At 39.6% G+C, this 14,513-nt stretch overlaps 2 protein-coding genes across 2 annotated transcripts; one reads left to right on the plus strand and one right to left on the minus strand.

Annotated features, from left to right (window-relative positions):
• The first annotated feature begins 85 nt into the window (after positions 1 to 85).
• Positions 86 to 4,995, plus strand: LOC145500843 (uncharacterized). Its single transcript, XM_081480377.1, has 4 exons — positions 86 to 526; positions 1,129 to 1,223; positions 3,258 to 3,414; positions 4,687 to 4,995. Exons 1-4 carry the CDS (start codon positions 86 to 88, stop codon positions 4,759 to 4,761), a joined length of 768 nt encoding a protein of 255 aa, XP_081336503.1. The 3' UTR covers positions 4,762 to 4,995.
• Positions 4,996 to 8,152: 3,157 nt separating this feature from the next.
• LOC145500812 (uncharacterized) lies at positions 8,153 to 14,129 on the minus strand. The gene is made up of 5 exons (XM_081480349.1): positions 14,002 to 14,129; positions 13,643 to 13,799; positions 13,229 to 13,292; positions 12,103 to 12,552; positions 8,153 to 8,874 (listed from the first exon to the last, which is right to left on the minus strand). Exons 1-5 carry the CDS (start codon positions 14,013 to 14,015, stop codon positions 8,777 to 8,779), a joined length of 783 nt encoding a protein of 260 aa, XP_081336475.1. The 5' UTR covers positions 14,016 to 14,129; the 3' UTR covers positions 8,153 to 8,776.
• Positions 14,130 to 14,513: the final 384 nt, after the last annotated feature.

The raw sequence follows: 14,513 nt of genomic DNA on the forward strand, positions 1-14,513 counted from the left end.
CTTAAATCCTGTATGATGTTACCTTAAATAAACACAGTGAGCATTGCAAGAAGAAGGAAAAAGTTAGTCATAATTTTGTAGGGAAATGGCTCTAAAGGTTTTTCTCGGTCTCTTTGTTACGTTAAGCGTCACAGTGGGTGTACGTTTACAATATCAAACCGATTGTGTTAAGATTATAAAAGATAATAAGTTTCCATTTGGGTTTTTTACCGAAGGTCTAGAGCGTGAAGAGTCTGTTTGGGAAAATGTAGTTCGTAAAATCGCAAATGTCACAAATAATTGCCTTAAGGCTATTAAGGAGGACAAACGTCCTTGCGATCATGGGCCAAGGATGAAAATCACGTTCCCGGTCATCTCTCAGAATCCCACAATTCCACTGAAAGTGCTACCAAGACCTTACTTAGCTACGAAGGAAAACCCGACCAACGCTGCAAGCCAAATTTTAAGCGCTTGTGCTCAAATATGGAAGCTGTTTGTTTTTTCCTTGATGGCGGCTACAATATCGGGAATCATAATCTGGTTTCTGGTAAGTATTAATAAAAGCCTTTATGTTATCATTATTTCACGCAAAACGGGGCAAAAGGCCGAGAAACCAAGGGTTCTAATTTGTCCATCTAAGAACTCAGACGGAGTCAACTTTCGATCGTGTAAGTCACATTCGTATTTCTATATTTATATCGCTATTCTCATTACGAACGGTGTTCTCATGGCAAAATAATGGTAGGTGCGGTGACACGAAGCTGCTGCCCAGCGGGTTAAAATCGATCTTGTAGCATTTAGGTATTGCCAGCTGATGAGCACTCGACAATCGACAGGTTTTTTACTTCGTGAAGAACAGCGGGAGGGGGTTTCTAAAATGGGTCCAGGCTTGGCAAACGCGCCACTTGATGGGTGTATTAGTGCGTGATGAGCTATGGATGTGCGTTCGCTAAATATATAATTACACTGGTCATTAAGCTCTAATTAAATATTTAACTAAGTTAATCTAATTAACGCATTAGTGGAAGTTAGGTAGTTACTTAATCAGTTATTCAGTCAAAATTAGTCGGTCAGTTGGTAGGTTGGTTACAGTTAGTTTGAACATTTAGCACACCGAAGTAACATTAAAATTATGTGCCTCTCTTGTAGGATCACAGAGCAAACTCCGGGAATTTTCCACAGTCATTTTGGCGAGGGACTCTAGAAGGTTTGTGGTGGGCAATAGTTACCATGATAACAGTGGGGTAAGGATTTACATACATCTTTAATTATTCTGAAAAAACTATTCAGTTATGAATATGTACATAAAGAGAATTCCGATGATTTTAAGGATAAGAAGAGAGGAAGACATCGTTTGTCGTTAGGAGTCAAAGCAGGCTCTCTGACAAAAGGAAATTTCAAGCGGTAAACAGCGGACGACAAAAACGGGAAAAACCCAACGCGATGTTTAATTCTCTAACTTATTAAATTAAAACCGTCTGTTATTGAATTTCTAGCTTTGTTATTGGTTCTCGGATATTTATTAGTTTGTCACAAGAAGTAGACCTTTTTAGAAAATTTACATTATTTGCGAAATTTGAAATGGCTAACTGAAAATGGGTAAATGTAAGGAGTATTTGTTGTGCAACAGAAGGAAAAATATCACAATTAACTAGCTGCTAATTAATACACGTAGTTTGAAACTAAAAAATACGGAATATGCTTGTAAATGTTTGTCTTATCAGAACTGAATGAACGAAAGCTGTAGCCATGGCACGATTGACGGAATGAACCGACAAACTATCCTTGTTTCACTCCGCGATCACTTCAGATCTTCATGCTAGACTTAAACGTCTAGTTGTGACTTACTAAAATATAGACATCGCTGGAGGAGACTATTACATTAGAAAGACTTGCTTTCCTCTGGTGTTCATTCAGGGGCGTAGCTAGGGGGGGCTAGGGGTGCCCGTGACTGCCCCCTTTTGTAAGCCTTTTTTTAAGTAATCAACCTACAACAGGTGAGCGTAAGTACCCTCACTTTGGCACAGTGTGACCTCCCCCCCTTTAAAAATCCTGGCTACGCCCCCGTCATTTAAAAAATCTTATAATGAACAGCGTGTCACAAATTTTGGGCTGCTTGTTCATAAAACCGTTGTAAAAAACATTTATGCCAATCGCGATGGTTTGACGCAACATTAAAACAGAAAAACAGGGAGTAGCACAATTACTATCTCCTCGCCTCGTTGGTTATTTATCACTCGTATCTAACGCACGCCCATGGATAAGGCATTTTTTTTTCCCCGTTCTGTCTTCCGGGAGCGATAATAGCGTTACTTTAATTCGCAAACAACAGAAAATGATGCCCTGCAAACTGTCTAAATTGTGCAATTTATGCGAGAGGTCATCGTTTCCATTAGATTAAATTTTTGATCATTTGTTTAGGTTTGACATCTTAAGTTTTGACAGCTTTCTGACCTGTTTCAGCAGAGTTTATCCATTAATCAAAATACAAGAAAAGCGACATTGAAATTGATGTAACGACACTATGGATTTACGCGTACGACGCCTACACGCGTCTTCTTTGTTATTATTGTTCGTCACATTTTACTGAAACCATTAGTAACATGCCAAAAAGGGGAAAACTAAAAGCAGGTTTTTTTTCGAGCGACGGAGTACATTTGTATATCGGGTTCAAAACATGAGTTCCTTTTCTACCCGCGTTTATTTCTTTAAGGTCGTTTAGTTATGAGTTTTAACGGTACATCAGCATCACTCATCTGAACAGGAGAATGTGCCGTTTACGTTATAAAGAGAGATGCTCAAACCACGTGGACTCAAAAGTCAACTGATCTCACCCATTAAACTAACTTGAGATGATGAGGTAAATACCTCATCTAATTCATCATTCAATTTAATTCATAATTCAATTGTTCGTTAATTCATTCATTTATTAGCCCCGAGCCCATATTTTGATCAATCAATCAATCAGTCAATCATAGATTCGTTCCATTGTTTGTTCTTTTCGTTGATTCATCCATTCGCCTGTTTATTACTCCATTCGTTCATCCACTGATTTATTCACTCCAAACTTTTGTTTAATCAATCAATCATATAATTGCTCATTGTTTGTACTGTACTTTTAGTTGATTTATTCCTTCAATCTCTTACTCCCTTCCTTCCTTCATTCCTTCATTCATTTATTCATATATCTGTTTGATCGTTCTTCGTTCGTTCATTCATTGCTGACAGTTACCAAAGTTTTAAAGGTACGGCTTCTCAAACATCACTTTTTTCGGTAGCTATGGTGACAAGACGCCGAAGTCATTCCTGGGGCGAGTTTACGCTTCACTCTGGATGTTTACTGGAATGTTGCTGACGACATACTTTACTGCCCAGATCGCCTCCGTCATCACAGCTGATGGTCCCCGCCCCTTGGATGAGGAATTTGGTTACAACGTATGAAACCATTTTAAGCCTGGTTTTAACTTGACGCTTTGAATTTTTAAGGCCCAATTAATTCGGCTCAAAATTTGACATACTGTATTTTATCGCCTGCGCCATAAATTCAAACTAGAAAACGAAAATCTGTAACTACTATATGGACCGAGAAGACGAGACTAGCAAGATACTTATTATATCTCTACTGTGTATCTGTCCTTTCAAGTCACACCGAACGGCTTTAAATGTGCTACGTACGTTAATATTTTAAGGAATCGAAACGTTTTACACTTTTGTTTGTCAGTCGGAACGTTGAGAAAGGTTGATGATAAATCACGAGACATTATAATGACAAAAACAGTCCAAATTTTTGCTGGCCATTCAATAGAATATGGCCGCTTAATTGACAAATCACAAGAGCAAACATGAATTAATAAATAAGATGAAGAAAACAATGCGCGCTCAGATCCAATGTTGGCAAACTGTAGGTAAAAAAAAATGTAAAATGTAAATCTTGTGAAGGTGCATTAATCAACATGACACGAGCATGGGACAAAGAAAAATTCTGAGTCCCCGACAGGAATCGAAACCCATGACCTCCCGAACACCGGCCGGGCGCTCTATCCACTGAGCTACGAGAACTCATGGAGAGCAAGGTCATTTAACTGAGTTTATGTATGACAGGTGTCCTGCGTACTGCTAGGATCAATGCTATCGAAGTCATCGTGAGTAGTGATAAGTTAATAAAGATGGTAAATTTTAAGCTCCGTAATGAAATGTGAAGGTGAATTAATCAACATGACACGAGCATGGTGGTCATGTACTTAGCTATAAAAGCACTAAGCTTAGCTAGTTTACAGGCATGCCACTGAAACAAAGAAAATAAATATTTCAAATAAACGTAACATAATTAAAAATCCCAACTGGCAGGAGGCAGACCAGTTGGCTATTTACAAAACGTGACCGAGGATTTGAACTCGGAACTACCGAGAAACAAATCCCGCTAGTGGCAGGGTGGAGGCCTTGAGCCAGGGACCTCCGGATTACAACACCAGCGCCCTAAACCACTGGGCCACGCTCCCTCCTTCGTTTATATGTGAGTACGTGACACTGATACTGAATGCACAAACCGAGAGTGAGCGTATTCTAGTTTTTTTGTGTGTGTTCTCAAATTCTGGTTGTGTTTGCTGTGTAGTACATGGTCGGGCTTTTCATAATCGTGGACATGGTTCCAGGATTTTGGGTTGGCGATATCAGTTGTTTAACAAATCTTTTAATTGAATATTTCAGATCGGCGTGCCTTATGGAAGCAAGGAATTTTTCGCAAATCAACGCGAGGGAGCTAACTTGATAGGTATATGCTGAATATTCCGTTAGGTTTCAATTTTTATCTTTTACCTTCGCACGTTAATCAAGCCCAACAGAATTAATTTGAATCTTCTAACTATAATTTCATTTTATCAGTCTCCCTTAGCATCACTACAATTTGTGATGACGCAAGTAGTCAGCTTACCTACACATCCATCTATCTACTCATTCGTCAACCAATCGACCAACCCAAGCACCTTCACATCCAACAACCCCTCCCCCCCCCCAAAAAAAAAATCCAGTCACCTCAGTCATATAGTAGGAGATTCATAACCCTATGTTAAATTTCTACTATTAAAATTCTATTCTATTTTTATTCGTAGAATATTCTGCAGAGAAAGATCTATTTCAGAGTCTTCAGGACGGGAAGATTGACAAAGCGTGGCTGTTTTCCTGCAAGGAAAATGGGACAAAACGAGAATTCAAGATCGTCAAAGTTCTGGATGTCTTGCCTATCATCGGAGCGGAAATTCCACGCAGAGTAAAAAGGAGGAGACTACATTCGAAATTTAATAAATGTTTGGGACAATGGGCAGAAAATAAGACATAGGAACAGAAGAAGAAGGAGGAGAAGGAGGAGAAGGAGGAGGATGAGGACGAGGACGAGGACGAGGATGGGGAGGAGTCCTTGTTAAATGAGCTGGCATCTAACATCCTGGACGAGACAGACTCGGAAAGCAAAAACGTGGAACAGATCAGACAGATTTTCTCACCCTAACATTTGATTCGCCCTTCAAGCACACATGCACTTACAAATCGCCATAACATTTGCATTTAAAGAAGGGCCTTCGTCAACTTTTTCATAATTCGAACTACAGTTACAATCCAACGACGACCTTCCTTACTAGACGTGGTAACCTTCGTACTAAACTGATGACAGTCGTATTGCTCTGTGAATTAGCAGAATGAGTTGTTTACTCGCGCACCTTATTTCTACCATAGAATCGCTGCGTTGAAAATTACAGCCACGGCAAATACCGTGATGTCACAAGAACCACACCTTCACATATGGGACTTACTGACATCCTGCTTTGCATCTCCGCTGGTCTTCTTGTCATCCTCTTGGCGGCAGGAGCACTGTGGAATGCTGTCTTAAAAACTAAACATGCAAGAGTGTTTCCAGGTTTGTATTTTCTCGCGGTGCCCCTTGTTTAAGAAAATTTGGTAACCCACTGAGCTAAATCTTTTTAGTAGCCTCGGAGCAGGCTACCAAACGCCGCGACACGAGCAAACCAGGAGCTGCAAGAGACGAGAGATCCCCCTCCCCCGATATTAAGCCCTCCCCTCCCTCTCTCCCCCAATACTAATCCGACCTAAAAAAATCCTTTTGGACAAATGAAAAGCCATGATTTGTAGTTGGGATTTTGTGACTGATTTTTAATTTCAACAATATTTAAATACATGGGAATTCAATTTTTGGAATCACCTCAGGGAAAGGAAATCGTTTCTAATATTCAGAAGGTTCTTAGAATCGAGGGTAAATTTGTCTTATCTTTTTTGGCAAGTGGAGCAGACAATTACTTTAAATAATCGCGACGTTGGAGAACTGTAGGGCTCAAAACGCCGGGCCTCCACGTTCATAAAAGTAGAGGCTAATTTAAGACAAGAACTGGGATGATGTCTTTACCTTTCAGAAGACAATGTTGACATCGAGAAAGCTAGCAGTGAGTATACCAAGAACTGCAAGCGACGACTTTCCCTCTGAACTAATGCTGCTGAACGAGAATAATCTGCAACAGCTGTTCCATCAATATCAAGCTTCCTACAGGACCTGCAGTAGTTCCTATAACTAATTGTGTTTTAGCAGCAGCTAATTAACGATGAGCCATCATTTGGCAATCACGCAGGTAATTAAAGATAAGTCGCGCAGTCACGCAACGCCTTTTGCAATGAAAGGAAATTTGCGTGGCGATATAAATTACGTATAAGAAGAAGACCAGTTACTAGATGGTAGGCTAATAGAACCTCTTCTGGGAACACTGGGTTATTCAGGAGCGCGCTCATGTAGACCGGAACTGACCTATTTCGCAGGTAAAGAAGCCTAAAAGTAGACCGGTCCGTAAAAATGGCGTGACATAGGCTTAGTATGGGATCTGCACGCTCCTAGTGATGGGCTCCTGATTTTTCTGTTTTCCTCGTTTAAGACACTGTTTATTTCCGATTTATCAAAACCCTGACTTAGTAGATCTAGGCCACCTCGAATTTTTTTTTTTTTCGCATTTTCATGCTTTTTCCATTTTCAGAACAAACTAATGAAGTAGTTGGTAACCTCTCTAAGTCGATTTATCAACCCGAGTACCGGGAGCCAGTATTGAGTCACTATGAAGGATAATTAGCAGGAAGTGAGCTGTTCCTCTTCAAGGAGACCCGGGGCCCGTTCCTCGAAAGTCCCGGAAACTTTTCAGGCCCGTAAAGCCATTTTTAATTTCTCTGTATCTAGAAACTGAGAGGTTTACACGCCTGAAACTTCGTGTGTGAAAAGAACCTCTGTTGATATCAAGAATATGTGAATAAAATGGCGCTGTAATCATAAGGTTTGAGATTTTGCTCCGGCTTTTCGAGACCTTCGAGAAACGCGCCCCAGGATTTCTTTCATTTAAGCTACAAGATATATATAGGATAGTTTGATTTGTAATGGTGATGCCAAAATGTTCAAAAGGGTTTGAAAAGCCTACACATTTGGAAGTATTCGTAACTATCAAAACACAACAATCACAAATTAAAACTGCTATAGACCTTTTCCACTCGCACGATAATGCGCGAACTAATTCCAGTAGTTCTCATCCCTCCATACAAGGCCCGGTCATTATCAGTTGTTTTTGTTGTTGTTGTTGTTGTTTTAGGGGGGAGGTGGTTTGAAACAAATGGCAGATTCCACACGATGGAGATGCATTTTAAGCGGATCAAATGCACCCAAGTGAAAGAAGGCAAACTTCCCACCCCCGCACCGCTCAAAATTTAATAGAACAGAATGAAGAAGTGTCATTCATCAAGTGTGTTTATCCTCCCATTTGCCACAATATGGTGTAGGCATTTCCTTGACAATGCTACATGGTAGTAGCTTTTGATTTTCTAACCTTGTTTTATTCAATTATTGCCTTGGTTTTTATTGTCATTATCATTTTATTTTGACAGGCGTAGTAAATAAGTGTACAATATAATGCACTTTAATGATTAACCTAAGACTATACAAGAAATAAATACTTATATAAATACGTGCCATTGAGGAAATAAAGACGCAACAAACAGAAACTGTGAGATATTCGTTATTAAGATGATCAGCCATATTTTGTACATCATTTAATTCATTTGTAATGAACACTTTTTACAATTAATTGGCGTTACTTTTAGTTTATTTTATTTTATTTATTTTTTTTTTAGGTATTTTAAGCCATCTTTACTGGGTTTGATTATTCGCAGCTTTGGGCGTTCTCTTCTAAAAATCGTTAAATCCAAAGCAGCTTATTCAAGATGGTGCGAAATTTATGATATGTAGTAATCTGGTTGGGAATTAGCAGTGTGGCCTTAATAATTCGACGATGAATCCGAGCATTTCTCCACCTCTTAGTAACAGGTCCTCGTAATCATTAGACATTAGAATACCCTCACGTCAAGATCGGCTTGGATGCCTTAAAGGTGCTAAGTCACTGTTTGGTCATGTTGAAAACTTCAGCCTAAATGTTTCATGGTTAATCTTCATCCATAACCATCCTTGTTCCTTTATGGTTCATTTTTATCTCTTTGGCGCTTTTCTACTTTAGCAAAATACTACTTTTAGGTTTTCTTGAATTTAAAGGTAATCTTGTACGTGACCAAAATAACTCAAAATGCCGAGACTGAGCTCATTTAAATACGATAAATCTCGGAGCATTTATGAAGTATAGAGAGACTTCCCATCCCCCATCCCCTTAACGCTCGTGTTAAGCTATATAGTGCTAAACTTATTCTCTAAATTTGTTTCGTTATCAACGTGACGGTCGTCACCGTAGGCCAAGATTATGTGACGAGATGTTCATTTCTCTCTTTCATGCTCCCTTCCCAATGTCACGCTCATTTCTATCGGCTCCTCTGTTGCATTTTTCCCGAAACTCGCTCTGGTTTCAACATAACCTGAGAAAAAATATAATCTTATATCAGACTGCGCCAGGAATCACTGTATTATAGATCATGCTATCAAAAACTATACGTTCTTTTCCCAAGCGAAAAAATGCGCATTTATTGGCTAGCTCATACTGCTATGACACCTCAACTTATTTCCGGCCAAATGGCTGTGAAAACGCCGGATTGAAAATGTGTTCCAGGGTATTAAGAAATCACTGTTAGCCGCCAATAGCTGACGATGATGCACACAAACAGAATAATAAAAAAATTGTTGGATAATGTTTCGTGATATCCAGAATAATCAAGGTCGACGTAAGTTTCTTCACTGACGGCAAGCAACACAAAAGCGCGCGAACTTGACATGATTACCCTTAGAAATCATGCACCGCGGTCATATAATTACCCGTGACCTTGAGTGTTCTTAACATGATTATTGTATAATCTGCAGCCAGATGACGTCACAGGTGCTGATTTCGAAAATTCACTGTACGCTTTCGGACAATCAGAAAAGAGATAGTAAATTCAATGTGTAATAATGTGATGAAGCAAAGCTATAGCAAATTCTCGAACGTGATTGGCTATCAGCAGCCCGATTTGACCATTAGTTGGACAGTGTACGCGTCCTGGTTGTAATTGGACAGTACGCGTCATTTTGCGCGCGCTGTTGCGGTGCACTTTGTTGAGTGAGCTGCTGTGTTTTTCAGCATTCATAACGACGTTTAATCGTTCAGCGATCAATGGCCATCAATCGATGGTTGGTTCGTTTCTTGAACTTTGTCATAGTTTTGATTAATTGGTAACAGTACATCGTGTCGTCCAATTCAGTCTGTAATCATACTCGTGATTAACAAACCGGACGACCGCGAAGCGGGAGTCCGATTTTGTTTATCACTCGTATGATTACAGACCGAATTGGATTCCACTGTCCTTGTTTCGTTTACGAAAGAACGTGCGTTATTTTGAGCCGGCGCGTGTTTAGATACATGTATGTATGAATCATCGCTGTTAACGTATTTGCATATTCTATCAGTCTTTCGCAATCAGCGTCCTTGTAACGGTTACCGTAGATTTAAGCTTTCGTTCCGTTTTGCTGTAACTCTCTTGAGCCACCGGGTAAGTGCTCATGTTTCTTTTGTTTAGTTTCATGTTACGTTTGGTCACGCCTTTGTATATATTTCTAGCTTTCGAAGTAATTACCGACGAATGGAATTAAATTGTTGTGACAAAAGCGTCGACTGATACTTTGATAACGGTGAATTGTACAGCGAGCGAAACACCTTTATTTACTCTCGGCAATGTTTATAGCACAAGTGCTAGTGGGGCCGAGCAAACAACTGAAACAAATATTTCAACATAAACATAACATTGTTAAAAATCCCAACTGGCCGTAGCCAAACCAGTTAGCTATTTACAAGCGGGGCCCAGGATTTGAACTCGGGGCTACCGAGAAACAAATTCAGGTACATGTAGTGGTCAGGGTGAGACTCGAACCCGGGACCGCTGGATTGCGAGTTCGACACGCTGACCACTCGGCCACGCTGCCTCCTGATACTCAGATCCAGTCCACTCTGCGTCGGAGGAATTTGAAAACGGACTTTTAACCGGTGGTGTAAAGTAAAATGCCGCTTAACTTTTTTTCCTGTTTTATTATTAATGAAATACTGCTGTTGTTGTTTTTTCTTGTTTAAGGTATCAGTATACCCCAAAATTGACCATTTTTCAGAAAAATTGCATGTTTCTTTACTTTTCAGATAGATCTTATTGGGATCTTTCTTTCAAAAAAAATTTCTATGAGAAAAGATTGATTCTAAAACTTTTCTTTGCATTAATTAACTCTAACTGATAGCTGTCAACGGGTTGTCACGAGAAGTACATTAAAAAGTTGCGAGACAGATTACCGCGTAGTACGATTGTCAAAAGTTTGCGTTTGGTATAGTAGTCGACGAGCTGTTCTGAGTGTTCTCCGTGCATAGACTGTTGATTTGAGCTTAATATATCGTCGAAGAAACGCAAAAGTTCGTGTCCATTTGTAAGTGCGAAGAAGGCACCACAAAGGAAAAGGCCAGGGCGGAAATGTTTCAAAAACATTCGATCACAATTGGGCTGATGCGTTAGCTGGCTAGCGACAAAAGTTCCTTCTTCAAGCAGTAGAAGTTGCTCGCACTGGACGAGGAAGGCATTTGACATCCTCTAAGCATTATTTCCTTGGCGCTTTTGCCGTTCGAAGCGGTAATGGTACCATCTCAACTCAATCGGTATCTCGTGGGTTTGCTTTACGTTGTTTACGAGTGCGCTCTATCGTTACCTACGGCTTCTCTAACCTAAGGCGTTTTAAAATTTGAAAAGAAGAAACGGAAACAAAAACTATTTTCTTACTAACCTGGGCGCACGAGCGGTGGAATTCAGATCTTGCACAAGGATATTTGTCGCCAGAAGCAAGATTTGAGCCCTCTTTGTAATTGAAACGAACTCGGTATTGGTAAAGTATGATGAGCCTTCACTTCATTGATCAACGCGTCATTATTTTCACACGTTTTGTGTAATTATCTCATTACACCAGAAGAGCGCCCCAAAGTATTTTCCTTCGTATCGCGAAACAAAATTTCAGCGAGTGAAGCACACCTTTTGAGTTTGTTTTTGGCGAGGTTTCAACGTTTTTCGCAGAAATTTGGAGGGACCGTTGCCTGATAATCAGGCAAATGAACGGTGTCGAGGAATTTTTAGTTTTTGTTTCTTTCAAAAGTTATGACCATTTTAGGGAAGAGAACACATGTTTTGTAAACTCTCAAACTTTAACTGCGTGTCAAAAACAAACCAGACAAGTAATAAAAATTTCCCGACATCGCTTTTTAAGAAAAAAGTGCCAAGAAGACATAGCGATGTTGATCGCGTCCTCTCGTTCAAATCTGACCGGAAACGAACTTGATAAGTGAACCTCTGTACTTTGTGAAATAGGGCGCTATATTCGGAAAACCTAACTTTTTTAAAATAAATATTTAAAAATATATACTTTACTAGGGTTTGCGTCAAACGTCCGACCTCAAAGCAGCGCCAACGAATCATTTGGGGTATACTGATACCTTAAACATGTTTAACTTCATTAAGTCAAACTATTTGTTTTGTCAGTGCTCTCTCATAAGCTGCGCCTTTGAATGTAGCACCATCCAAAATGCTTTTCCCTGAATATATTTGTCGTGATAACTGGTTACAAGTTTATTTAACTATGACACAGTGTACCTTCAACAGTTTTCCCTTGTTTACGTGACCTGGTCACATCCCACACACTGCCAGCAATCAAAGTTGCCGTTAGCAGGCCCAAAGATGCGTACAAAATAATGGCGGTCAAATCCCGGTGCTGGGAACTTTTCATCTGACTGCGTTCTCGCATCTCAATGTTGCAGTCCTCCTCTTCATAGAATTCTAATTCATCATCGTCGTCAATGTCTGTCAGTGGATTGATTTCGGGATGTTTTTCTATCTTCTCCCTCACACATTTCACCAAGTCGTCTTTTGTTGCAGATCTTTTTTTGATCACCTTCATACTGATTCCGACGATGTGAGGCTTCAGTGCTTCCAGAATCTGCTTATTGTCGGCGTCGTGATCGGCAACACAGGTGTAAAGGACAATACTGTGCAAGCCTTTTCCAGTTTGCAAGTGGGTTTTCAGATCTTTCAAGGAAGCCATCTCTAGGGAAATTCGTTAATAGAGTAAAGAGTATGAAACAATTTCCTCGTTTGGTTCCCAATATTCTCTCTTACGTCAATGCTCAAAAGGAAGTTCCCGGATGTTTTCGACGAATTTTTAGTCAAGTTAGAATATCTAATTTTCAGCCTGCTAGCTAACAGATTACAATTAGGCCCTCGTCACGCCGGAGAGATTTGAAACGGTTAGACTACGGTTAGGCCTTCCTCCCACGCTAATACGTTACGAGAACGGGGCTTTTCGAAAAGGCTCTTCAAACCAGAGTAATTTGAAAACACTGGCTTTGCGTTTTAGTGTGGAAGGAAAACATTTTGAAAGCGGAGCTGGGATGGCGTGATGTGATTTCACTGACCGAGTTTTCTAAAAACATAAGTCCAAAATGACCGGTGATTGCTGCGTCTTCAAATTTTTCCGGCGTAGTGTGGCCGGCGCCTTTTAGAATGATATTATGATTCTGCTATTCTATAAATTTCCTTTTTTAAAAAAAAACAAACAAAGGCATTAGATTACGCAATTCTGCGTCTTGTGGCCTAAGAACAGCACACTGAACATCAACTACGTCTTTTGTTTTGTCAGCCTATCACATTAAGCTTTTATTAGAACTAGAACTCATCATGTGGATCATAAACGACGACAAGGAAATTATTTCAGTTGAGTTACCTTTAATAGTTCCCCCTCTGAACTCCTTCGAAAAGAGATTCTTGCTGCCGACAGGCACTCCGATCTACAATACAAATAAAACTATTATGACCTCCACGCCTGGACTAGTCTTTAATGCAAAAATAAACAAATTTGTTATGTCAATATCATTTTAATCAATCGTTGAATTTTAATGAAATGGAATAAGCGAAAAAATGAAATTTAATTTGTTCGCAATCAATTGACTTCCTGCTTTCCTGGTTAAAAACATTGGCACAGTGAGGTGATAACAGCTGAGTTGGTGCATATCTATCAATTGCTAACCTAAAATGAACTATTTAGCCTTGAAATCTTTATTTTCTGGAGGCGGCTCACTGTGTCGGTGTTCAGAGAGAACTAGTTGAGTCCTAACTAGCAAATGATCAGTATATTTACAGTTCTATTGAGATATGTGTTCCGAGGCATCATTTCTCTCGCCGTCAATATAGATGAAACGTCTGCAGTGAATGTGGAGAGAGTTACCATACCAATGATCATCCAGACCGCCGCATAAATACGGGCCAGCAAAGACCTGGGTGATCTATCTCCATACCTATTGTAGGAACAAAGAAAGAAACGATAAAAATAAAGGAAATGGCTGCATTTCGGTACTTGTATTGAAAATTGTGTGTCGTTCGGAAATTCCAACTCAGTTTTTTTTTCCTTCGTTAAATATATTTAGTAAGGCGTTTTAATGAATGTATGTCCCTCTTCTCATCCTCTGATATTTACATAGTAGATGTTTATTTTCTTACCCTACTGTTGTCATGGTAACCACTGCCCACCAGGTTCCTTCGCAAACCCCTTGCCAAAAAGACGATGGGAACTGAAGTGGATTCCGTCGACGATCCTGCAACAGAAACAACGCCAAAAATGATCAATTAAACAGGTTTTTTCCAATAAAATAAAAATAAAAAATGGTTTAAAAGAACTTATTATAAGTCACAAAAAAAAAAAAAAAATTTTAAGGCCTTAGAATGTCACCAGAAGTTGCTGAAGCAAAGCATTATTAATAAAGTCACTAAAATTTTATTTGCGACTGATACAGTCGTGTGGACATGAAATACCATATCAAACTGGAATTTAAGAGCAATTAATTTATATTTGTGGAGGTGGAAAATTGGGGGAACATGGCGAAAACCCTCAGAGGAAGCAACAAAAAATTCAACAGAAGCATTACGATGTGCTGGCCGACCAGAACATGTGTCCCGCTAACTGGGAATTACATGAAGTGCAGAAGTGCACTGTCAGTAACACACCAAAAGTT

Source organism: Orbicella franksi, chromosome 10 (assembly GCF_964199315.1).
Source record: "Orbicella franksi chromosome 10, jaOrbFran1.1, whole genome shotgun sequence".
NCBI lineage: Eukaryota > Metazoa > Cnidaria > Anthozoa > Scleractinia > Merulinidae > Orbicella > Orbicella franksi.